At 43.1% G+C, this 22,667-nt stretch overlaps 3 protein-coding genes across 4 annotated transcripts; 1 reads left to right on the top strand and 2 right to left on the bottom strand.

The window, feature by feature from the left end:
* Positions 1–2,071: 2,071 nt before the first annotated feature.
* irf4a (interferon regulatory factor 4a) lies at positions 2,072–9,080 on the bottom strand. 2 transcript variants are annotated; one of them, XM_041950009.1, is made up of 10 exons: positions 8,951–9,080; positions 8,147–8,346; positions 7,771–7,957; positions 6,953–7,038; positions 6,680–6,845; positions 5,433–5,498; positions 4,673–5,059; positions 3,363–3,475; positions 2,330–2,511; positions 2,072–2,297 (listed from the first exon to the last, which is right to left on the bottom strand). In XM_041950009.1, exons 2-9 carry the CDS (start codon positions 8,342–8,344, stop codon positions 2,362–2,364), a joined length of 1,353 nt encoding a protein of 450 aa, XP_041805943.1. In that variant the 5' UTR covers positions 8,345–8,346; positions 8,951–9,080; the 3' UTR covers positions 2,072–2,297; positions 2,330–2,361. The 2 variants fall into 2 exon arrangements, with proteins under 2 accessions (XP_041805943.1, XP_041805942.1); XM_041950008.1 differs by having other exon boundaries at positions 2,072–2,511.
* A 725-nt stretch (positions 9,081–9,805) lies between these two features.
* dusp22b (dual specificity phosphatase 22b) lies at positions 9,806–13,828 on the bottom strand. Its single transcript, XM_041950013.1, has 7 exons — positions 13,561–13,828; positions 13,164–13,197; positions 12,981–13,063; positions 11,996–12,045; positions 11,062–11,136; positions 10,255–10,426; positions 9,806–10,140 (listed from the first exon to the last, which is right to left on the bottom strand). Exons 1-7 carry the CDS (start codon positions 13,579–13,581, stop codon positions 10,000–10,002), a joined length of 576 nt encoding a protein of 191 aa, XP_041805947.1. The 5' UTR covers positions 13,582–13,828; the 3' UTR covers positions 9,806–9,999.
* Positions 13,829–16,447: 2,619 nt separating this feature from the next.
* On the top strand, positions 16,448–22,413 carry ripk1l (receptor (TNFRSF)-interacting serine-threonine kinase 1, like). The gene is made up of 11 exons (XM_041948753.1): positions 16,448–16,519; positions 16,847–17,013; positions 17,880–18,036; positions 18,207–18,344; positions 18,448–18,679; positions 18,809–18,958; positions 19,506–19,582; positions 19,693–19,768; positions 20,111–20,728; positions 20,880–21,023; positions 21,546–22,413. The coding sequence occupies exons 2-11, from the start codon at positions 16,853–16,855 to the stop codon at positions 21,842–21,844; spliced, it is 2,052 nt and encodes a 683-aa protein (XP_041804687.1). The 5' UTR covers positions 16,448–16,519; positions 16,847–16,852; the 3' UTR covers positions 21,845–22,413.
* The last annotated feature ends 254 nt before the right edge of the window (positions 22,414–22,667 follow it).

The following is a 22,667-nucleotide window of genomic DNA, read 5'->3' as shown; positions in this document are numbered from 1 at the left end:
GCTCGTTTGGGCGGAAAAACTGAAGCCTGACTACTAAATGATGTGGCTTCCTGCAGAGGGGGAAACACCATGGCAAATGTGCTTTTTTCTTTTTTTTCTTTTTTTGGGGTCTTTTTCTTTCCAAATATGGGTCTTTCATTCTCTCTCCCAGTGTTTATAAATCAAGAACAGCTCAGCAGACATGTAGTAGAAAACTGATAACTTTATTTCAAAATAAATCATTTGGCAATTTTATATTAATCAATCTCCTCAGAAAATCCAGTCCTTGGCATTATTCAGATATATTGTACAAAATGCTAGAACGAGAGTAAAAAGAACTTTTTTTTTTCAGTATACACACTTGTTTAGTGATTTCCTTGCTAGCGTGTTCTGAATGTTTTATTGTAACTGTAAAGTGTGAAGTGAAAAGAGTGTGCGTGTCAGTGTTTGAGTCACTGATGGTGTTGTAGGTGGGGGAGTCACATGTTTTATCCTGAGTCCATAAATGTCAATTACTGATAACAGTAATAGTGCAACTGTGTGACACAAATGTACCCACCCACACACACATGCGGGCACACACACGCACGCACACACACGTGCACGCACACAGTGTACAGTGTCTACCACCACGGTGCACTGTACATGTGCATGGAGTAACATTTTCACATCGTATCACAATTTGGTTTTGAATGAAACAAAAGTTTTCAGCCAGCAGAGAATCGGGGGGACTGATGAGATGTTTGAGAGGGAAAAGGATTTATGGTTCACACATACACACACACACACACACTCAGAAAAAACATTCCTGCCTGTGATTTTGGTCGTAGTTTTGAAGCCATTGTGAAAGTGATGTGGTTTAAGCGTGAAGGAAGTAAATGCAGAAATCGAAACTCTGGACTACAGAAGGAAAAACACAGCAAAACCTGCATCCATTCCACTGCAGCATCAGCTGTTAGACCATCAATAGCATGAGGAATTCCATCATTCCCACTGTTGGATTTCTATGTTTCATGAAACATTCACATTCCCGGGTTGTTAGGATCTTAAAGTAGCTTTTGTGTGGACGTTGCATCCGGCCTGTGAACCTCTTCCAGTCTCTCTGGTTCTCTCTGGTGTCTGAGAGACACGGGAACCAGAGAGCTCCTCCCTGGACCACGTAGACCACAAAGGGAGTTTTCCTTCTCATTTGTGAGGCCGCTGGTTTCAGGTCAAGAGGAACAGGTGAGGTTTCCTTGCAAGTTACGAGATGAGTGTGAATTTTCCAATCAACCTCCCTCAGTCCAGTCAGGTCAGACCTCGAGGCCTAAGCTGCTCTCTGATCAGGTGCTGTTGCGGGCACTGAACCAGTCTTGTAGGCAATTCTGTGCTTTGGTTTATCTGTACATGATAAAAGAAATGTTTGAAAAGCTTCTGCACTTGTAACTTAATCTACAAATGCTTTCCATACCTAACAACCATTATTTACATATGTAAACAACCCCTGAATGGCTTGAAATTACTATTAAAGCTCAAGCTTGGTCAGTAACTGTCATCTTACAAATATAATACAATGCAGCAAATGCTCAATGCATGTATATAAGGTGGACGTATGGGCTTTAGTTCTGCTTGCTGCTGCAAGCAAAAGAGGTCATTTGTCCTGATTGCCTCCTCCTGCTTTGTCATTTCTGTTGACAATTAAAAAGATTGAGATCTTTTAAAAAGCTGATGAGATTCATTAGAAACAGATTTGCATTAACACATGCAGCAGTCCAGAGGTAAACAATTTGTGATAACTGCTTCCTGCACTGCCAGACCAGTGATAACATCGGTTTCTCTCACATTCCAGTTGTAGCTTTTCTGTTTTTGCAATTAAACCTAGAACTGAGGTCTATAATAGATGAAACAATGACACTGCTGACACAATACATAATAATATAGTCAGTAATCACTCATGCTCTGTTTTAATCCCTTTGACATATCAGTGTTTGTCTTAGGGGCCATTCTTCCTGTGCACCTGTGCTAGTACTTCCTGTCTCAGTCGCCCTCCCCTCATTCCCCCACCCTCAAACCGCATTCTTCACACTGTCACAACAATACTTGTAGAGGAAACAAAAAAAAAAAAAAAACATTACTCCACAGTCACAGAAACAAAGACTACGACGCATAGGTGTGCAAGTAAAAACAGCAGGGTCTTCCCCATCTCTACCCCCCAGTGCCATGACAGCTTCTATCATTTACAGTACACAGCACTACAATCACAAGGTGGCAAACAGGCAGTGGTTTACATTCACATTCATGCCCTCCTGTGCGTAACTGTGTGTGTGTGTGTGTGTGTGTGTGAGTGTGTGTGTGTGTGTGTGTGTGTGTGAATGTGTGTTTGTGTTTGTGTGTGCATGCTTGTCACTCTTGAATATGCTGCAGAGGCCTCTGGGATGGATAGTCAATTGTTGGAGATGTGCTCTGCTCCTGGATGTGATCATAAGCCCGCAGGTAGTGGCCATTGTTCTGCTGGTAATAGTACACCAGTTTTCTGGCAAACACTGGCTCCACCTAAAACAAAATTAGGTCTTTGTGTGAAATGTGTCTGCTCAATGTTGTGGCCTACAAAGGAAGGAGTGCAGTACCTAAAGACACAGCGAAAAAATAAAGGTGACTAGCAAAATGCGGAACAAAGATCGATTTAATTTCATGTCTTTCTAATTTAAATTTTTTTTCCCAAAAAAGAAATCATTACCATAGAACAAACATAAAACCTTAATTTATATTATAATACATTTAATGGCAGCTAAAACGCACTGTATGCATGAATGCACCTAGTGAGAGAGTCACAGAGAAGTGCTAAGTTAATCAGATTTAGCAGTAGTTTTTCTTTCTCATGAATTGTTGGATTTAGCTGCTGCCTGATTTATTTATGTGGGAAAACTACTTGAATAACTAACATGTCAGTTCATATTAGATTCAGTAAATTTAGCTTTAGTTTTAGCTGAGGCTAGCTGTGGCTATATCACCAGCGAGCGGTTAAATAGTGGAATGGTTTTGTTCCAATGGTTCGGCTTCATTTGAGCTCTGTTCGGCAACAAGTGCAGTGTTTTCACAGAAATCGCACATCAATATGGTGTAATATGTTCCGAAACAAAAAGTTGGATTCAAGTCATAGCTAAATTTTGACTTAATAAGTTGGCTTGTTACTGCATTTTGCATTATTAGGATATTATTGAGGTCTCTAATTTGTAAAAAAAAAAAAAAAAAAATCATCAACCATATATGCATTAGCCAACAATATGCACATATGGTCGTTAGAGTAATTCTGACTTCTTTTTAGCACCAGAGAATGTAATAGCTCCCATGCTTTTTAGAAAATGCACCCATTTAGCAGCTAAAGTCTCGTAGTGTATTGGTACCTGTGCTGTGATCATCTTCCTCGGCCGCTGTGGGTCGGGGAACTCGTCTCCAAAACACAGCACCACCTGGTGTCTCGGTAAGTGACGGCCATTATGGACGAAATCTTGGAGCTCTGAGAGAAGAAGAAGAAGAGGAAGAAGAGTGAGAAAAGAGAGGGTTGCATCACCCTCAACAAACCAGCTGTGTGCTACTTCTCACATATCTCATTTAAATGTACATGAAAGAAACACTTAAAACCCCTGATTGCTCACAGAGCATTCTCCCGAATCAAAACGGCTTTTCTGGAAACCACTGACGAGGATGGTGGAAATTTCAGTGTGAAGTGGCACAGAAAACACCATCTTGTCATGGTGTTGTGGTGGACCACAGTAGGTGGGTGGGGACTGCACACACTTTGGCCCCTTGTTGTGAATATGATTAGCTTCTTAGAGCCATCTCAACAATGACAGGGACTTACCCAGCTAAAGCACCTGCTGCTCCTTCATTATCATCATCATCATCACAGCCATTACTGGCATGATCACAAGCATCGTCATGTAGTAAATAACTGAAGAAGAGTGGTTATCAGTGCACTCTAGTTATTAAAGCAGTAAAAGCCAAATCTGTCACTTAAGTCCATCTCATGCTATACTTATACGATATAACTATACTTTTGTATTTGTTTGGTACTTACGTATTGTGCTTTTAATACTACCAGATTGCTTATTTAAATTAAATTTTACATAAAAATCAAATGATCATTTATTAAAATATGATGCATCACTATAGATCAAACCACCAACTGTATATAAAGCAGTATATAATCAATAATTAAGTGGTTTATATCACACTGCAATGTAGCCGTAAGCAGATATAAGAGTTTATTGAAGTATTTGTCATCTCCTCCTGAACTACAATATATTAAAACACATATTTAATGACATCAAATACATAAGTTATATTTTTTGATAAATACTGTATGACTTTACTTGTAATGGAGAATTTTTATTTTAGGATATTGTTACTTTTCTCTGGATAAAGTGTGTCATGTGGTGCACAGACTCGAAAGTCTGAGGCTAATTTGTGAATTTGGGCTGTACAAGTAAAAAAAAATTAAAGACTGAAAAAGACGAGTTGAGTTTGATGCTTCTTCCTCTCTGGATAAAAAGTCAACGTTATAAACTTGAGCATAAACAAATAAAACCAAAAGTAGTTTTTATACTGTCTTCATACTGTCTATTGAACAGCATCCTACTGCACAGGTGTTCCTGTCATTGTGTCCAAACCTGCAGGTGTGAACAGAGCGCTACAGAAACATACTGATGCTTACCAATAAGGAACTGCTGGGTGTCAAACAGTTTGCATGGCTGCTCCTTCTCCAGCTTGTTGGGTTTATCCATATACGGAGCCAGAGGTCCCTCCCAGTACACCCGTCCCTGGCAGAGGCGCCTAGCGTATAAGCCATCAGGCGTCATCCACAGAAGCACCCCCCGCTCCAGTATGTTAGAGAGCATCTCGGCGCCCTGCCTGTGAGACTCAGGGTAGGGGAATGGAAAAAGGATGATTTCGGCCCCGCTGTGAGATTTGTCCTCTGGGCACGGGGAAGAGGATGGAGAGGATGAGGGAGAAGAGGTGATCCGACAGCCCTCTGGGCTGGTGGTGGTAACCTCCTTCACCAAAGACTCTCTGTAGTATAGGGACACATGCAGGCTGAAATCTGGAAGAAGGACATGAGGATTTAGCAGATTTATCCTTGATGGAAACATTGTCAGCAGCACTATTTGAGCCTTGCAGCCTGATCAGAAGGCGGCCCTGAAAGGTCAAACTTCAATAAAACTTAATTCTCAGTTATCTTGGCAGGCAAGTATAACACACTTCTCTCTTATCGTTCCAGGCATTTTTTGAACCATTTTTTTTTATCTATGATCATGTGAAAGATTATAGAAACCTCACCGCTCACTATCAGGACCTGCTGCTCAGAATAGGGAAGTAAGTATGTGTTTGTAGTTTCTTATCTCCATATGCAAATACAGTATAGACCTATTGAAAAAACAAGCATGTCTTAAAGTGAAGGAGAGAAGATTCTTTACCTGTTATGGCATTGTTGAGGTCCATTGTATACACGGGCGGTTGGGTGTGGAAGGAGAGCTGAAAACCTGTGTTGAATAAATTAAACTCTGGTCATAATTAGACTATTGAATGTAATTATTATTGTTTTCTTAGTTATTATTGAGGTCTAATTTGGAACAAAAGCAAGTCTGGAGACAGCATGAAAAATCCCAGGTGAAGTTTCACATTCAAATCCATGGGGACTGCACACATGTGTCCTTTCAATATGGTACATGCAGTGCACACTGTGTTGAATTGTTTGATTAGTCACTGATTTCTTGTCCAATACATCACGTATTTGGTACATGGTGACTTTATGGCTAGCTCTTCATCTTTGTGCATGAGAGGATCAAATCAATATATCTTGACCTACATGGAAGGAAATATGTGCATCTGCTGCAATTAATTCCTTTGCAATTAACTAATTTCTGTCATTTCGACCCTAATGTTGCTGTAATGATGTAATTCACCCAAACCTAACCCTCGGTCTTGCCTTAAAAAATCAGAGACTGAACGTCTTTGAACTTGTATTTGTGAAGGGGATTTCCACCTTAAAGTTCAAATCTAAATTCCACTTAAAACTATATGTGAAGGATTGTGATAAGGGCATTAGAAAGCATCTAATGTAGCATTTTAAACTACCTAATGACCTATGCATCAAAGATGACTACCTTATGAGCTGTTAAAGCCATAGCTCATAGATGGATCGGAGCATTGTGCAAGGAAGCAAATCTGCATGATGGCAAGCGCTTAATGTAAGGCCAACTTCTCTTTTGATAAAAGGACTGACAGGATGCCACAGCCCTGTGTTTGTGGCTGGAAGTTGATGCATTATTTGGATAATATTTGTGACATCTGAAAAAAAATGCTTATTTTCATACAGTAAAGCGATCAAGAAATCTATGTAATACACCAGACGATATCTAACATTGTATCATACTGTAGATTCAAATCAGTTCAGTTCCATATAAAAGCTGTTCATAAGTGCTTTACATAGAAAAGAAAAACAGCAAAAGGGGCTTATTGGTGGAGACATCACATAAATGCACACAAAGATACACACATACAAACCACACACTGTACGACTAAAAAGGAAGGTCTTTAGTTTGATCTTGTTGGAGCAATTCTGAGATCATTATGTATGCAGTCAATGAGTAAATTTATCTGTATGTTTTAGGATGTAAGATCTAAATGGTGTGTCCGCCATATGTGTATGGTCATATCTTACCATTTTCTGCGTGTGAACCAGACCAAGCCCGGGTGAACGGCGACGTGTAGTGGCACTGACCATACTGCACCTCTGCGTGGTGATGTGGAGGAGGAAGAGGTTGTTGCTCTAGTGGTGAGTAGTCCCTCCAGTCCCTTCTCTCCTGAGAAAGCATGTAGCCAGGTACCTGAGCAGAGGCCGCAGAGGTCACTCAGAGGAGGTGTCGTTAAAACAAGACATGTGCAATCATTGCAGATCTGTAGCACACAGCAGCCAAAGAATCTATCTACTGACCTGGTTGTGCAGAGACGCGTATGGTGGGATGTAGCCCAGGGAATTTACATGTGACGGTGTCTCCTCCATACTGCTCATCTTTATCCCTATAAATGTAAAAAGCACCAACACATTTTTCAGATAACTGCTCCACAATATTGGCCGTGCCTTGCTGTGAAGACATTGCCCGTCCACTGTAACAGCTCCCATCCTAAAAAAAAAAAAATCGATTGTACATATCAACAATAAACTTAACTAACCTAATTCAAACTGTGAATATGTTTTGTGCTCTTGTGAGGTCCTGCTGGTCTCGCTTGAGTGGGTGCTTTGAAAAAGTGAGTGCAACTGAAGTGCCAATCTAAACCTTATTCATTTCGAGAATTTAACAGCAGTGCAGAGAGCAAGAACTGCTCTGGTGGGACAAAAACTGTTGTACGATGGCAGAGACTTAGTTATGCAAGGCTGGAGGTCGTCAGGCTGTGTTATGTGCACGCTGCACTTAGTAACCGAAGCCCTCTAAAAAAAGCACTATGGCCTTTTTGGTACATGCTTTGGCTTCCTTTGTACTTCCTGCCTCATCAGAATCAACTGCAGTGGTGCATATGTATGTGGAGGAGAAAAAAAAATGCTAATAGTCTTGAAACAATGCGAGATGCTTTGTGAAATGCAGCAGCACATGCAGATGAAGCATTGCTTTGACTTTAGATTAGCTTGTTGTGACATTTCATCCAATAAACTATTTCACACCTCACCTTGTCACATCTGTCACAACATGCAGGCAGCTGTAGTTCTCACACGCTATGGTGCATTCTCTGTGTGTGATATTTACATACACGCACCTTTTTTGGCTTCCTCTGGAATGATTCTGTAGACTTTATATGGCTCTGAGATGTCCAGTTGGCTGTTTTCCACTATCTCAACAAAGTCATTGCTTTTATTAAGAGCACAGCGTAATCTGGTCTTCCATGTGGGGGGATCCGGCTTGTCGACTCCTTCCTTATATTTTCCCTTAAACAGTGCCCATGCCTGAAACGATCAGTGAAAAGAGTCATTTGCACCTCCTCTATAGTCATGCACATGTTCCAAAAATTTGAATGGAGACACAACTTTAATCTGCTTTTTTTAGAGTAACCACATTACTACATGTTGCATGTGCAAAAGTGTGCTTCAAATGCAGTGTGTGCAGCGTGAGAGGACGGGTGGGACGGGTATGACCTTGAAGAGCGCAGCATCTTCCTCTCTGTTGTAGTCTTGCTTTCCTGCGTGCTTCCACGGAATCCTAAAGATGGACTTTTCATCGTTCTCCCAGATCAGGCCGGGATACCTCCTGCTGTCTATCTGATCAATCAGCCACTGTCTCAGTTTGCCGTTGCCGCAGCTGACTGGCAGGCTGCTGTCCTCATCCAGGTTCATCTCTGAGGAATGAAACAGCACGTCTGGGTGGTGCAAGTTTGACTCAATCCAAGATTTAAGTGGTTAGGATCAGATTAAAACAGTTATCATGACCACAACTGCCAGTTAAAATTACTTTCCAGTTACACTTTTCCCCCTGCAGCCCTGCAGCTGTAGTATTAGTAACCACTTTAAAAACATTTTATCTGGTCATCTAGCCACGGTTTTAACACTTCAGGCCATGCTCTTTCACAAAGGGAGGGCATGGGTGTATGGAGGTTGAAGTGGGCAAGTGCAAACTTAATCACGTTTCTCACAGTTGCCATTTCTGTCAGGGAAAATAATTGTGATTCATTTGAGATACGCATGAAGAGAAACGACGCCAGTCACGCAGCTCTAATGACATCCAAAAAAGTTTTAACACGGCTATAATACACACTGGACTATTTAAGATCATCATGGGGTCTTAAATTTCACGTCATCACTTCAGTAGGACGTCAATTCAGCTCTACAGAGGCGAGTGGCTGAAACTGCAGGGGGTCAATCAATCAATCAAGTTTTTTTTTTTTTTTTTATCAACTATGATGTTGAAAATCGTTCGTTTCCAGAGGAGCTGCTGCCGCTTACCTTTGATCGGGTGAGCTCCCCCGCTGAAATCTGTTTTCAAGCCCTCGGTGTCCTATTCTTAAATGTGATTCTAAAATGTGACAGATTTGAGACAGGGAGGAGCCTGTCGGAGGTTCAGCGGGAGATGCGCAGCTCTCATTTCTGTGAAAGTCAGCGCCCACACGGCGCTGCGGTGGGGAATCCCTCTAGTGACACCCCGCGCAGACACCGGGACGCAATGGAACAGGCACCTGTGCACATTACCGACTCTGAAATACCCCCCAGACATATTATTGTTTGTTTAAAAAAAAAAAACCTCGGAGTTCAAACTAATTTCCACTGCCATGACACCTGCTGACGGGAGATTTGTAGAGCGTCTTCATTTTCTCATGTCCTGATGAGGCATGAGTCCAGAAGACACGATTCTCAAAATCTATGCATTTTAGGCAACTTTCTTAGTATTACCGCCCCCTAGTGGCTAACCATGAATATGCCATCATATCTGCAGTGTTAGAGGACCTCTGCATGTAACGTCTCACCTTGGTGAAGTGAATGTGTTTCAATGCTTTACAGTGTCTAAAGACTGTGGAAAGAGTTGGAGAGACAGCGCGGTGAAAGAACGTGATCTTGGTGTTTTTGATGTCACCATGCATGACCTCCCTTGCACATCAGACAAACAGGAAGACAACCAGGAAACGGAGACATAAACACAGAGCAGAGTGTGTGCTGTCACCTTCGACGTGGCAGCCCACCGACTGATGAGCGCACACACACAAAGCTTGACTTCAGCGCCTTTTATTTCACTCGTTGAAATCATCATGACACAGTACAAAAAAGTTCACGACATTCAGAAAGAAAGAAAAAAAAAACAGCACCAGAACTATCAATCGATGATTAAAAAAAGGGTCATATGTGCTGCACGTATTAATGGTCTCTTCAAGTGTTCACGTCCTGATATTTGGAGGATACCTCATCCTGACTCCGCTCCAAAGCATACTAGACTTTCAGACAGGTCCAGAATACTCTAGCATCACACAGTGGTGTGATCGTCCAGGCCTCGAATGATCTGATCAGATGCCTCCTGGTGGGGTAGATCCCTGTTTTTCCACCTCCTCACTATTGACTTTGCACGTTCCAACAAGCAAGTCGCGTATATCAGCCTCATCATTGAAGGGGTTGTCTTTATATTCCATCTGCAGCCATTCTCTGAACTACAGGAAAAGAAAACAGCTCACAATTTCACGAAATGCAAAATACCGATGGGGTACTCGTTCTGACGGCAATACTTGCACTCCATCGTACCCTCGCTGAGTTCCCGGACTCACCTGATCCGCTTGAGTGGCCTCAAACTCCTGGAGCTGGCGCTGGAAGCCCAGGTTGGGCCCGGCACAGGGCCGGACCACCTTCACTGCGGCCAGCGCCTCCTGCCAGCCGAGCCTCGTCACCGTCATGATGTAGGCTACCACCAGGGTGACACTGCGGGACACGCCTGCCAAACTGGAAGAGACGAGGGAGGGACAAAGAGTACGACGAAATTAATTACACTTCATGGTTAGCATATTTTTTTAGACACTAGATTGTGTGTGTGTGTGTGTGTGTGTGTATTCCAGTTAAGTTTTGCACATGTAACTATCCTATCCTGGTAAAATAAGCGGCCTGAGGTGTAGAAAGTGATTAAACACACATTTTACACACCACATATTCGAGTGAAATCTGAATTCTTTGGTCATTAAGTGTAGGAGAGAGAAACCTGTGCTTATGCAGCTCTCATAAATAGCCTCTTGTTCCCCTGAGTTTCTCAGAAGACCCTCTGATAACCAAATATATCCTCCCCGCTGTGAACGCATGCTCAGCTTCTCGGCTGCAAACACACAGTGATTGTACTGTATTACTGTACTCTGTTTTGGGAAGTTCAAGAATAGGCTTTTTGCTTATCATTCGATCTCTTCTGTGCAGCAGTTACACATGGGTTCACTAGCGCGCTTGTCTGATCTCTCTTTTTTTTCAGCTCTACATGAACTGCCCTTTATATTTGTCCGCGATCACAAGATGTTTGGGGGAAATCAGCCGAGTTAGTTAAGCAGCAACCTTGATTCCAGCTTTGAGGCAGAGACACGACAAGCATTTCTCACCAGTGAACGAGGCAGCCTTCTCCTTTCAGGCGGGACTCGTGCATGAACATTATACTTTCTTTAAAGTGCTGAGTCCTGTGGAGCATAAAAAAAAACGGTTGTAATAGGCCACGACCACATTAAACACAGCAAGAACTGCTTTAAGAACTGCGACTTTGTCTGCACCGACACTTAAAGCTCTTACATGCATCTAAAAGCAGATTGGTAGTGTATATGTGAGGTGTTTTGTTTTGTTTGTTTTTGTGTGTGTGTGTGTGTAGCTGTGCATGTTTTTGCACCTGACTTATCAAACCCTTTTAACCAATCAGGTCCAGGATAAGAAATAAGTCTTCACAGTCTGAAGACTAAGAAGTGGGCAGCAAGAGTGATGGGGCATTAGCATGCATGTATGTGTGTGTGTGTGTGTGTGTATGTATATATATATATATATATATATATATATATATATATATATATATACACACATGCATGTCCATGTGTGAGTGTGTGCAAGTGTGACAGGGAAATAGAGGCACAGCTCCAAAACCATCATGCTAAGGCTGCAGAACAGAGCTGCGACACTTCCTTCCTGCTAACACACAGCCTGACATGTGAATCAGGCCCTGGCAGATCTGAGCGCGTTTGAGTGTGTGTCTACACCTTCGGCACCACATGCACGTCACATTAAAAACACCTGCACGTGTGTGTGCGTGTCAAAAGAGAACGGCCTCGCACCCAGACCAAGCTGCCGCGATTTAGTCAGACAGCAAGTTCACAGTTAAACGCTGGGCTCGTGAAAGCATATCATTTACACGATAGCTTGGAGAACATGAACCTCAGACACCCACACGGGCAGCCTCGAATGGATGTGGTACTCGCTCTCTCTCTCTCTCTCTGTGCCTCAGCCTTTCATTGTTCTGTGCCGCGTTGCTGGGCTGCACATTTTGGTACTTACAGGTTTTGTGTGGGCAGGTCAGCTGCTGAAATGCAGAGATAGGTCATCTCCTGAGGGACAGAGCACACTGGTTACCTGTCAGCATCCACAGATCAGTAAGCAGCATACGCAATCAACCCTGCTCAGGGTTCATGTGTGTGTGTTGCTGACAAACTGTGCGCTGCTGTGTGCGGTCGAATAACAGGCCATCTTAAGCTGACTTGCAGGCAGATTCGTGCGTGCCTCTTCTTAAAATCACCGGGAACAGGAGCTGCTTTTTCCACTTTTGCAGCTAATAGAGTAACTTTACATCAATAGAAAAAAATAATAGTAATGAGGCGAGACAGTCCACACTGGCTGAAGCAAGAACAACCGCCTACTCTCAAACCCACACAACTCAGCACACTGACCAAACCAACTGTTGCTGACTGGCGTTTTGCTCACAATACTCCCAACAAATCACATGAGTAAGACACTGCCCTGCTCATTGTTTACTCCATCTGGGGCTGACAGCTGTTTGCTGAAGACGCAGCACGGCCCCGCTTCCTGATCGTCCTGACAGACCGGTTCACGGCCTGCATCGGAGCTCGGATCACGAGAGGAGCCTGAGCCCATCGAAGCTGCTCAGCCTCGTTGGCTTGAATTGATAAGTTGTTACCATTAAGTTAATCATCAGCTATTCTGATAATCGTTTGATTGTTTTGAGTGTTTTTTTAAGAGAGAAAATTCTGTGATTCAGGCTTCTCAAATGTGAATATTTTCTGGTTTCTTCGCTCCTCTATGACAGGAAACTGAATATCTTTGGGTTAAGGACAAAGCAGGACACCTGAGGACGTCATCTTGTGCCCTGTCTTTCACCATTTTCTAACATTTTGATTGACCAAACAACTCACCGATTGATCGACAATGAAAATGCTGGTTGGTTACAGCCCTATTAAAGATAAATGAGGGAATTTCAGGTGCACACTGGGGAAAAGGTGTCATGCGTAAGGAGGGACCTTCTCACCTGGAGGATGGGAGCCGCGCTGTCGTGAATGGACAGGATGTGCGTGATGTTGTTTCTGCCTAGCTGTTCTCGGTCTCTCGCGTCTGACGAGGACAAATAACAGCAGAAACATGGAGCGTGGGTACATACCCTCATATGCCACAGCCAGATCAAAACATTTAAAGGAAAAATGCTGAGACACACCTTTGAAATTCCCCAAGTACAAGTCAGGCAGGACCTGGAAGGACAGAGACACAGAAGTTTAGAGGAGACACATACAGCACTGAGGTCCTAACATGTGACTCTAATGACACCCTTAATATATGAGGTGATCATTAGAAATGACAGCTAAGGGTTCAAATCTAAACTTGAGATCATGTGACTAGAAAAACAAGCAAAAGATCAGGTGAAACATGTCAGTTACATGTCAATATTCACAGTCAGACCACTTATTTCAGCCTATACTTAAAGAATCGCGTTAAACTAACGAGCAGACACAACTTTCCTTGCTAAGCATCTCACAGACTCACGCATGACGAGTCCCGCATCAACAGATCACCTCGAGGACCACCCGGTCGCGTGCAACAGATGAGGATCATACCTTGTTGATGCCGTTGCCCATGCTGGCAGCCCCCGTCTGACACACAACACCGAAAGCAAACGCCACGCCGTGTCCCACCGGTGCTCGAAAACGCCCATCCAGCGGCTCGACGGCTGCCCAAACCTCGACGCACTGCCGGGGCGTAAATGCTGCAGCTCCGCGTCCGAAACGAGCCGAGCACCGCTGCCCAAACCGCCCGCGGTGAATGCTGGGAGTTGCAGTTTGCCGATCCAAGGAGTGTGGCGTTTTAATGGCAGGACTGTTAAAGGGCTGCAGGTGATCCAGGTGTGGCTCTAAACCCAACCGTGGCTTTTAGATCATATGTTTGCAAGAATATTAATAGTCCTTCCTCCTTGGCCTGGTGACAGCAAATACTTCACTCTAAAATAAACTACAACAGGCTGTCCCTGCATGCCAGAGTAAAATTAGCCATCCCCTTGTGGACATGTGAGGCTATATAATGGGCCAGCATGAAGTGAGATGGAAAGTAGTGGGGTGAAAGAATGGAGGACAGGTGTCACTTTCAACATTTTGAGATGTCGAAGAAATCGCCAGTTTTCATGATGTGCAAAAAAAGTTAGGTATCAGCTTTCTACCCGTTTAAGCTTGTCTTGTCTTGAGCTACACTAACAGACGATATTTATATGACATATGATGCTAATAAATATACCACTAACATGCTCTAAGGTCCTGGACACCGTTCCATTGGACTTTATGCAAACTGAGAAGCACAGAGGCTTTCAGAAATGGCAATTGCCTCATTGTTGAATAGCAAACAATGTTTATTAACAGTCTTACTAACAAAGTTGGTGAATTTAAGCTCTCCAGCCATCATCCAGTGAGGAAGTGATGATGGGCTGTGTAAATTCACACCTGAGGAAGACTCAAGCTAACCTTGAGTGATTTACTTAAGCCTCCAACCATCTTTAAGAGTAATTTTGCCTCTTTGTCACAAATCCCTGTGCTGGTGCATGAGCCTGAAAAAGGGCAGGATGTGTAAGCACCAAGGACCGCCCTCCCCCCTCAGCACCATGATGTTCTCAGAAGTGGAGTAACAACTACAGTGGCAGTGAGGAGATGGGTAGGATCGGCCACACCAGCCACACACAGGGCCTCTACCTTCCCTGCGCCCTGGATGGTCGCCCTCTCCACCATCAGAGCATCATTTGTGACTTGACACCATTGGAGAGGGTTGTCCAGACGCCACCCGTGCCTAAGGGTCATGCCAAACACCAGGAGAAGAGCCAGCTGTCAGCACGGCTGTACCAGCAATGGACATCCGGACCACCTCCACTGAGAAGCATTTCAAACCTCAGGGAAAGAAACAGACAGTGGTGCCGCCAGTGAAAACGACCACCTGGACTCTGCCCTGGGAAGCTCCTGTGGACCCTGCTAGTTGACTAGTTTGCCACCAAGAAGGGCACTCAGACCAGCCTACTGCAGCATCATCCACCATCAACCGTCATCCACCTCCATCTCCAACATCTCTTCTAGCCAAGGGCAAGGACGCTGAGCAGAAAACCAGCAGGATGACTCAGGCAGGCAATCGACGCCATCGGGAGCTTCTTTGGTGCTGTTACAGAGAAGGGATGGCACCTGGTAGATCTGCACTCATTATTATCATGTTAACAACATCAACAGGAAGGACTGCTACCCACTGCTCCACATTGGCTGCACATTTACACCGCAGGCGCCAGTTGATTTAACTTCCTGAGGATCTGTTGTTGTTCTGTGTGGGCCTGGGCCAGTGTGTGACCGACAGACTACAGCTTGAATGTGAGGACTCCTCCATGCTATTCCTCCGTGAAAGTGTTCCTGTTATTCTGCTCAGTTAAATACCTGTAACTCATGCTGTTAGTAATAAAGCCGGTTGAGTGCATGGAGAGGGTGTCTCATTTGTGACAGGATGCATAATTTGTCAAAATACTGCCAAAGCTGACCGATAATGCACCCGTTATGGAAATTGGTCTGACCGCTTGATCTATAGGTTAAAAACTGTTCATCAAACAGTTTTGATTGCTGATGGAAATGAGGCAATTCCATTCGCCTGTTCATCTGTTTAATATTATACCATAGTGCTCGTTATACTCTCACTGCTGGAAAGTTTACTAAATAACCTGAACATTACCAGCAACAAATGTGAATAACAGAGAAAGAGAGAGAGAGAGAAAAAATGTAAACTAGAAAACCTAGGCAATACAAGACAGGTAAATATGATACTGCTTTGTTGTGGCTTTAGGGTGTAAAAGGAGGGAATTATAGTGTAGGTGTTCGCAGATAGGCTGCCCAGAATGTAGGCCTTCATGTCATACATCGCCTACGCTTTCAGAGGCCACAATTCGGGTGGTTTCCCACTCTAGTTTCACATAAACGCTTGTTTTATCAATGAACTTGTTTGGGGTTTTTTTTCCTCATTAGGCTGGGACATCATTTTGATATAGTTTAGCTCCTCGTTATTTTAGGTTCTATGAAACATTTGGTCTTTCAGATGACAGATGCTGCTTAGAAGCAGCTGATAATTGTGTAACGGTAAAGACAACTAAGCATCACCGTCAAATCTCGATTGGGCAAAGCTACAGTCCTGCTAGGCATTGTGAGGTTGTTTAGTCTGCGATACTTAAATACACCACTAGGCGGCAACAACGCACCACAAAATGTACAGTGGTCCTGTTTCAGAGGAGTTATACATCTCAAAAAACAATTTAAAATAAATGAAGTTTGAACGGAAACAACTTGATATCACATCCAGCATTTGTGCCTTGTCACAGGACGCGTTTTTGGGTTCTTTGCAGCAACAAACACCGGCCGCTGCTAGCCGTCCTGCTCTGTTATCGACTTGAAAGGCTGTTTGTAGTTTTCACTGCTCCTCAGCTGTCTGGTTTCGCTTTTGAACGAGGGCCTCGAGGAATTTCCGGAACTACGAGCAAAGCCCTCTCCTTGGATTGAACAGCACTTTTTGGTAACAGTTTTACCCCAGTTTTTGTTTAAACTGAAAGCAAATTAGGTGTATAATGTTTTCGGGTGAAGAGTTTGGTTTATGTTACGAAAGCTAAGTTTGACTTGTTTCCGAAAGTTTGTGAACGTTAAGCTAGCTTGCATCCTCAGCCTGTCGGAGTTTTGTGGAAGTTATGAATGGTTGTGTCGTACCTTCAGTCATTCAGTTTGCCTCCTCGGCGCATTATCGTTTGCTGTATTTGACAGCACAAGTCGGTTTAGCCTCTTGTATGAGTGTTTTCCTGGGCTGCTGTGCACCTCGTTCAGCTGTTTCATTGTGACTTGTGAACAGGTAACTATGGCCACTGCGCCACACTCTTCACTTCACATGAGATCGACCGATCTCATCAAAAAAGAGCCCCTGGACTACGGAGGTTTTGGAGAAGTTTACCTGTGCTACCATGTGACCCTCGGCCAGGTGGTGTTGAAGACAATATATACAGGCCCTCTTCGGAACGAGTGAGTTGTGTGTGTGTGTGTGTTGTTGTGTGGAGTTTGCCGGGTATTCCCCGTCAGCCAGACGGTAACTTGAGTCATGTGTCCGGCTGCACACTGCAGGCTCCCCACACGACTCAGTCAAACTCATGTTTGTTTCTTTTTACCCTTTTAACAGGATATAGAAAGCAAATTTAAAGTAATTTGTAAGCCTAGTTTGGCATTTTATCATGTGTGTGTCCATCCCCTAAAAAGCATTAACTGATTTCTCAGTACTTCCTTTTAACAGAGACACTTTTAAGAGAGAAGTGTGTGTTTCTCTCTTGTCATTTACAGCCCCGCTCCTACCACCAATAATAATAATGGTAAACTTTATTTGTATGGCACTTTTCATACAAGAATTACAGCTCAAAGTGCTTTATAACAAAGGAAACACAAGTTCTTCATATAATGAATAAACCCCACATGATGATGATAATATAAATGAGATGCTAAACTTAAAATTTAGGAAAATATTAAAAATATTATTACCCAAATAGTATACAAACTAGTATATGGTACTGTGGACTGATCCAATACAATGCTTTCCCCCCCTGAATCTCAAATCCGCAATTCACTGCGTGGAACATGTTTATGTCATTTTTATGTAAGATAACATTGAGCAATAGATTTCTGTGTCTGTGGCCACTGAGTTGGTGGCACAGATTGTCTTAATGATTATAACTGACAGCAGAAACACTGAAAATATATAATAATGATATTGACAAAGACTAACACGGATCAGTCACATCATGACTGATATCTAATCAGCTTAAAACGAGCACTAGCATATCAGATAGGCTGTGTGAGATTGGCTCTTATTATTTTATTTTTTTTACTGTACTTTCCAGGGAGAATAAAAAGTCACTGCTGGAGGAGGGGAACATCATGGCGAGCCTGAACCATGAACGGGTGGTCAAGTTGCTGGGTGTGATCATGGAGGATAGCGACTGCTCTCTCGTCATGGAACTCCTCCCCAGAGGCAACCTGTTGGCCATGCTAGAGATGGTCAGCAGCTTCGATATCTGTGGTCACATTGAAAAATAAAAGATTCAGAATTCATGCCTGCTCACTTGTTCCACTGGTTTCCATCCATAGTTTACAGCATTTAATAACTCATATTATGGTATTTTTATATGAACTGGAGGATTAATACATTAAATTCTCCCTGTTCCTAGGTCTCTGTGCCAATATCCATCAAGGGCAGAATCATCGCAGAGATTTTGGAAGCGATGGTGTACCTCACAGAGAGACAAATCATACACAAGGACATCAAGCCAGAAAACATTTTAGTGGACAAGGATTTTCACATCAAGGTAGTTTGCATAAGGCATATATTATATATGACATATTTAAGATTCCGACAGCATGTGTGTACAATCATGGTAATCTCCGTATATTTTCCTCTCTGTTGTCTAGATTGCAGACCTTGGCCTGGCCACCTGCCAGACATGGAGCAAACTCACAAAGGAGGAGTCCCGCAGGAAGAGTCGCAAGGGTCGATCAACTGGGGTGAGATGTGCCGGCACACTGAGCTACATGGCCCCCGAGCACCTGGAGAGTATACATACGGTCTCCACTGAGAAGTCTGACGTCTACAGCTTTGCGATCGTGGTTTGGGTCATCCTCACCGGGGAAGAGCCATACGCAAGTGAGTCGGGATGCCAGAACATGCTCAGGTCCAAGTAACAGGACATTTTATCCATGAATAACAGTGAGGCACTGTTTGGAATAATAACTGCCCACAGACAACCAAACTAAGTGTCTTTTTTATGTTCAGATGCCAGAAGTGAAGACCAAATATGTCAGTGTGTCCGAAACGGCGACCGGCCGGCAGAAGACCTCATTCCAGACGATACGCCTTCAGAGATCATTCAGATGATGAAGAGGTGCTGGGATCCCGATCCACTGCAGCGGCCAACATTTAAAGGTGCTTTTTGCATGTGTGTTTTGAAAATTAAAGATTAGAGAATAGAGTCCAGTGCGGACCAGTGGAATATGGCCCAGTCTAATGTACAGGCACAAAGAAGGTAACATTTATTCTAATTATTTGATGTCAGTTAGTTACTCAGCAGCTAATATGCACCTTAAGGATAAATATTACGATACTGTTGTAACAATGTTTGCAGCTTATAATAGTGCTGCTGTTGAAAACCTAAAATCATTCTTCTTCACAAATATATATATATAAAGATGTTTACGATATACAGGAAGTTCCTGTCGTTTTATGAATCTTAATTGACAAATATGTAATTCCTGAACTCACAAAAAGATTTGGAATATATGTAAAGACGTCTGACAGGATTTTCACTGAACAGCAGGGTTTTGCTTTTGCTCTTGGCTGTTGTTGACAGTAAATGTGTTGTGCAGACATACAGCATGTGAACTCTCGAATTTCAACCTCAGTCATTTGAACCCTTCAGTTTATTATGTGGATCTTCTTCTCATCCTTCCCCTCCTTGTTCCTTTTCTTGCAGAGAGCTACACCCTCTTCCTCCCGTTCTACATGGAGAAGCTTGAACCACACGTAGAGCAAGATTTACTTAAACTGAGGGTAAGTCTGCATAGACACTAAGCACTGGATTTGCAGTAAAAAAAAAAAAAGGCAGATAAATACAAATTGTGAATATTTTGTATCATGATTCTCTGTGCGTTTTTATGCAGGAGTTATACGAAGGCCCAGACGACCTTGTTGAGAAGATGAAATCTTTATCAATGACCCATGAATGTTTTTTGGCAGGTGAGCATTGTTGGTAATCTTGATGGCCTGGATATACTGTACACACTCGACTGCCCACACATTACATTTAATGTTCTAAATGCATAGAAAGTTAGCCACATTAGCTGTGGGATGTGCAAACAGCAAATTCAACAGACTAACCAGCAGAATAAACAGTAAAGGAACATAAAAATGGTGAAACTTACAGGTTTTAAGTTTGAAGTCAGTATTGATCCACCCATCAGCTTCAGTTTTTGAAGCGAGTCCTGCTTTTTATTGGCCCTCAAAGCGGTCCGAAGTAAAATTATTCCTGAATTCTGAAAGAGTAACGTCATTGCTTTAACTTGTCTCCTTCCCTTGCAGATTGCCCAGCTCCTTTGGTGAGTTCAGACAGAAGTGTGTCCGTGCCAGTTGAAGCCAGTATTGAGGACATGCATGACATCCAGTATGAGCCGTCCGGGGGGTCTGTTCAGGCAGATGCGAAGGCAGGTAGCAGCCCTTCGGCCTTGGAAGAGAAGCTGGATCGGGAGCTGCAGTACCACAAATGTGGCAGCTATAACTGTGAGAATCAGCCCGATGCTGTCAGCTCCTTCCAGCACGGCAGCTCAAATCCTTTCCTGCAAAACTTCGGCACATGGGATCACGCCATAAGGCAACCGGAGCAGGACAGACCCTCTTATGTATCCTCTGTCCATTCCTGGACAAAAGCTGAGCCGGTGCAGCCCACCAGCCAGGACGAGGCGTGGCATCGTCCCACTGCTGGTTTGTATGAGTCCATGAACTCTTCCACAGTTACTCCACCCCCCTTGCCAATGTCTGCCAGCACCTCTTGTCTACCGCAGTTTAACCAGCAACATCCACATTCCCACTACGACCGCCAGCAGTCTTGGCCAACTTACCCAGTGTCTGATACATCTGCTCCTGACATCAGCCCTGGGCATCAACTGGCCCCTTCAAAGAGCAGCATGCCACCAGATCCAGGTACACACACACACACACAAATGTCTGTTTGACGATGCATTCCTTCAGTAAATTCGAGACGCCTCAGGTGTTCACAGCTGCTTCTGTCACCTCTGACTGACGTGTATTGGAGAGAGATTGTTTATGTGTGTTTGCTTTGGGCTTGTTCCAGGATCTCTTTTCATTCAGAATGCCAGCGGGATCCAGATTGGGAGCAACAACACGATGAGTATCAGAAGTTACGATTCCTCCCATAGTTTATTGTCTCAGCCCGGCTCAACTAATTCTCCCTTAAAAGAAGCCATTCTGAAATATGGTGAGCTATAAAAATATTTCTTTCACATGGCAGGTCTGATACAGTGTCCGTACCTTTAAGCTGTAGCTCAGTTTGCAAACATCGCATGGCTTACATGGCGGTAATTGATTATGAATTAATTATTTAGCCGTAAAATGACAGAAAATAGTGAAAAATGCCATTTGTTATGTCCCAGATCCTGGAATTAAATTTTCAGATGTCTTGTTTTATTCAGCCAACAGTCCATAATGTGAAGACACCCAGTTTGCTGTTATACCTGAAACGCACCAGAACGTCACATTTCAGAAGCCGAAATCAGACACAAATGATGGAAACATATAACTGATTTTTAATATAAGTGCTAAGTATTTTATGTACGTCAACTTATCAATTACTTCATTAATCTTTTCACCTCTAGTTGTTATTTATAAGCAGAAACACACTGACAGGAGCAGTAAATAATACAGTACACTATTTTCTAGTGTCTAGTAACAGTCTGAAACAATAAGTCGCCCTAATAGATGAGTGTTTTGTGTCATTTAGAGGACCATGCTGTGACGGAGGAGCACCTGGATCTGCTGAGGGAAAACATCGGCAATAAATGGAAGCGTTGCGCGCGGCGACTGAGTCTGACCACTGTGGAAATAGAGACCATTGAGCATGACTTTTACCGCGATGGCTTGCCAGAGATGGTGCACCAAATGCTGGAGCGTTGGAAAATGAAGGAGGGGAGCATCGGCTGCACAATCGGGAAGCTGTGTCGAGCCCTGGAAGGCAACATAAAGGTAGATGTCATCCAGAAGATACTGGACGCCTGCGGTTCTTCCTCCTCGATTTCATGAACTTCCCTTGTCCCTTCTAAACGGCTTCCTGCCTTTGGCGGATTTAAAGGCTTCCTCTCAACCAAAACATCGTTTGGTTTTTATGTGATCAAAATGGCAAATAGAAAACTCAACAGCTGAACCAAACTGTAATTTTCCAGAAAAAATATCAACCGCTGCCAGCTGTTTTCAAAGGGAAAGTCTCTTTGATAATCACTCTGACTTCTATTGTGACAGTTTAAACTTCCAAAATTATTATTATGAGCAGTACAGACAAACATGGTCAGGGAGGGTTCAGGTTCTTCTAATAATGAATTTTCAAAACGTGTAATGTAATTTACTATAAAGTAATAATGGCCTAAATAATTACTTCTGACGTGTGGCAAGTCAAAGTAAGAACCATTTCAGAGGTAATATATTTGATATAAACATTCTCAAGTGTTTATACATCATGACTGTGACTTTAAAGGTTCCATATTATGCACATTTTCAGGATCATACTTTTTATAGTCACAATCCATACATTTTGAGTGTCTACCAGGAAATGTTTACATGCTTTAATGTTCAAAAAATACATTATTTTTCTTAAACTGTCCACTGCTGTTATCACTTAAGCCATATTTCCACCGCGTCATTCACAGTGCATCCACTTCTTGCCTGTATATTGCTTTGCACTGTTTCGTTGATATTGTGAATACATCCAAATACATGTAGCGTTTATATCAACAACAAAAAAACAGTCATCATTACGGATGATGTGCCCAGGTGCCACCCCTCGCGGTAACCAAATAGAATATTTCCAGTTAGTCAGAGCACATCTGACACGGATAAATGTGCTGAGAGG

This window comes from Chelmon rostratus, chromosome 12 (assembly GCF_017976325.1).
Source record: "Chelmon rostratus isolate fCheRos1 chromosome 12, fCheRos1.pri, whole genome shotgun sequence".
Lineage (NCBI taxonomy): Eukaryota > Metazoa > Chordata > Actinopteri > Chaetodontiformes > Chaetodontidae > Chelmon > Chelmon rostratus.
This window is presented reverse-complemented; position numbering and strand designations above follow the sequence as displayed.

Excerpts from the sequence above, each read along its gene's own strand:
- irf4a (XM_041950008.1), bottom strand. The coding sequence starts at position 8,344 with ATGAACCTGGATGAGGACAGCAGCCTGCCAGTCAGCTGCGGCAACGGC. Across the intron at positions 7,039-7,770 it reads TCCAGAGGAAGCCAAAAAAG|GGATAAAGATGAGCAGTATG; the intron begins GTGCGTGTATGT and ends TTACATTTATAG. Across the intron at positions 3,476-4,672 it reads CACCCAGCAGTTCCTTATTG|AGCTCCAAGATTTCGTCCAT; the intron begins GTAAGCATCAGT and ends TTCTTCTCTCAG.
- dusp22b (XM_041950013.1), bottom strand. The coding sequence starts at position 13,581 with ATGGGCAACGGCATCAACAAG. Across the intron at positions 13,064-13,163 it reads GTACTTGGGGAATTTCAAAG|ACGCGAGAGACCGAGAACAG; the intron begins GTGTGTCTCAGC and ends TGTCCTCGTCAG. Across the intron at positions 12,046-12,980 it reads GCGCGGCTCCCATCCTCCAG|GAGATGACCTATCTCTGCAT; the intron begins GTGAGAAGGTCC and ends TCTGTCCCTCAG.
- ripk1l (XM_041948753.1), top strand. The coding sequence starts at position 16,853 with ATGGCCACTGCGCCACACTCTTCACTTCACATGAGATCGACCGATCTC. Across the intron at positions 18,959-19,505 it reads GCAGCGGCCAACATTTAAAG|AGAGCTACACCCTCTTCCTC; the intron begins GTGCTTTTTGCA and ends CTTTTCTTGCAG. Across the intron at positions 19,769-20,110 it reads CCATGAATGTTTTTTGGCAG|ATTGCCCAGCTCCTTTGGTG; the intron begins GTGAGCATTGTT and ends CTTCCCTTGCAG.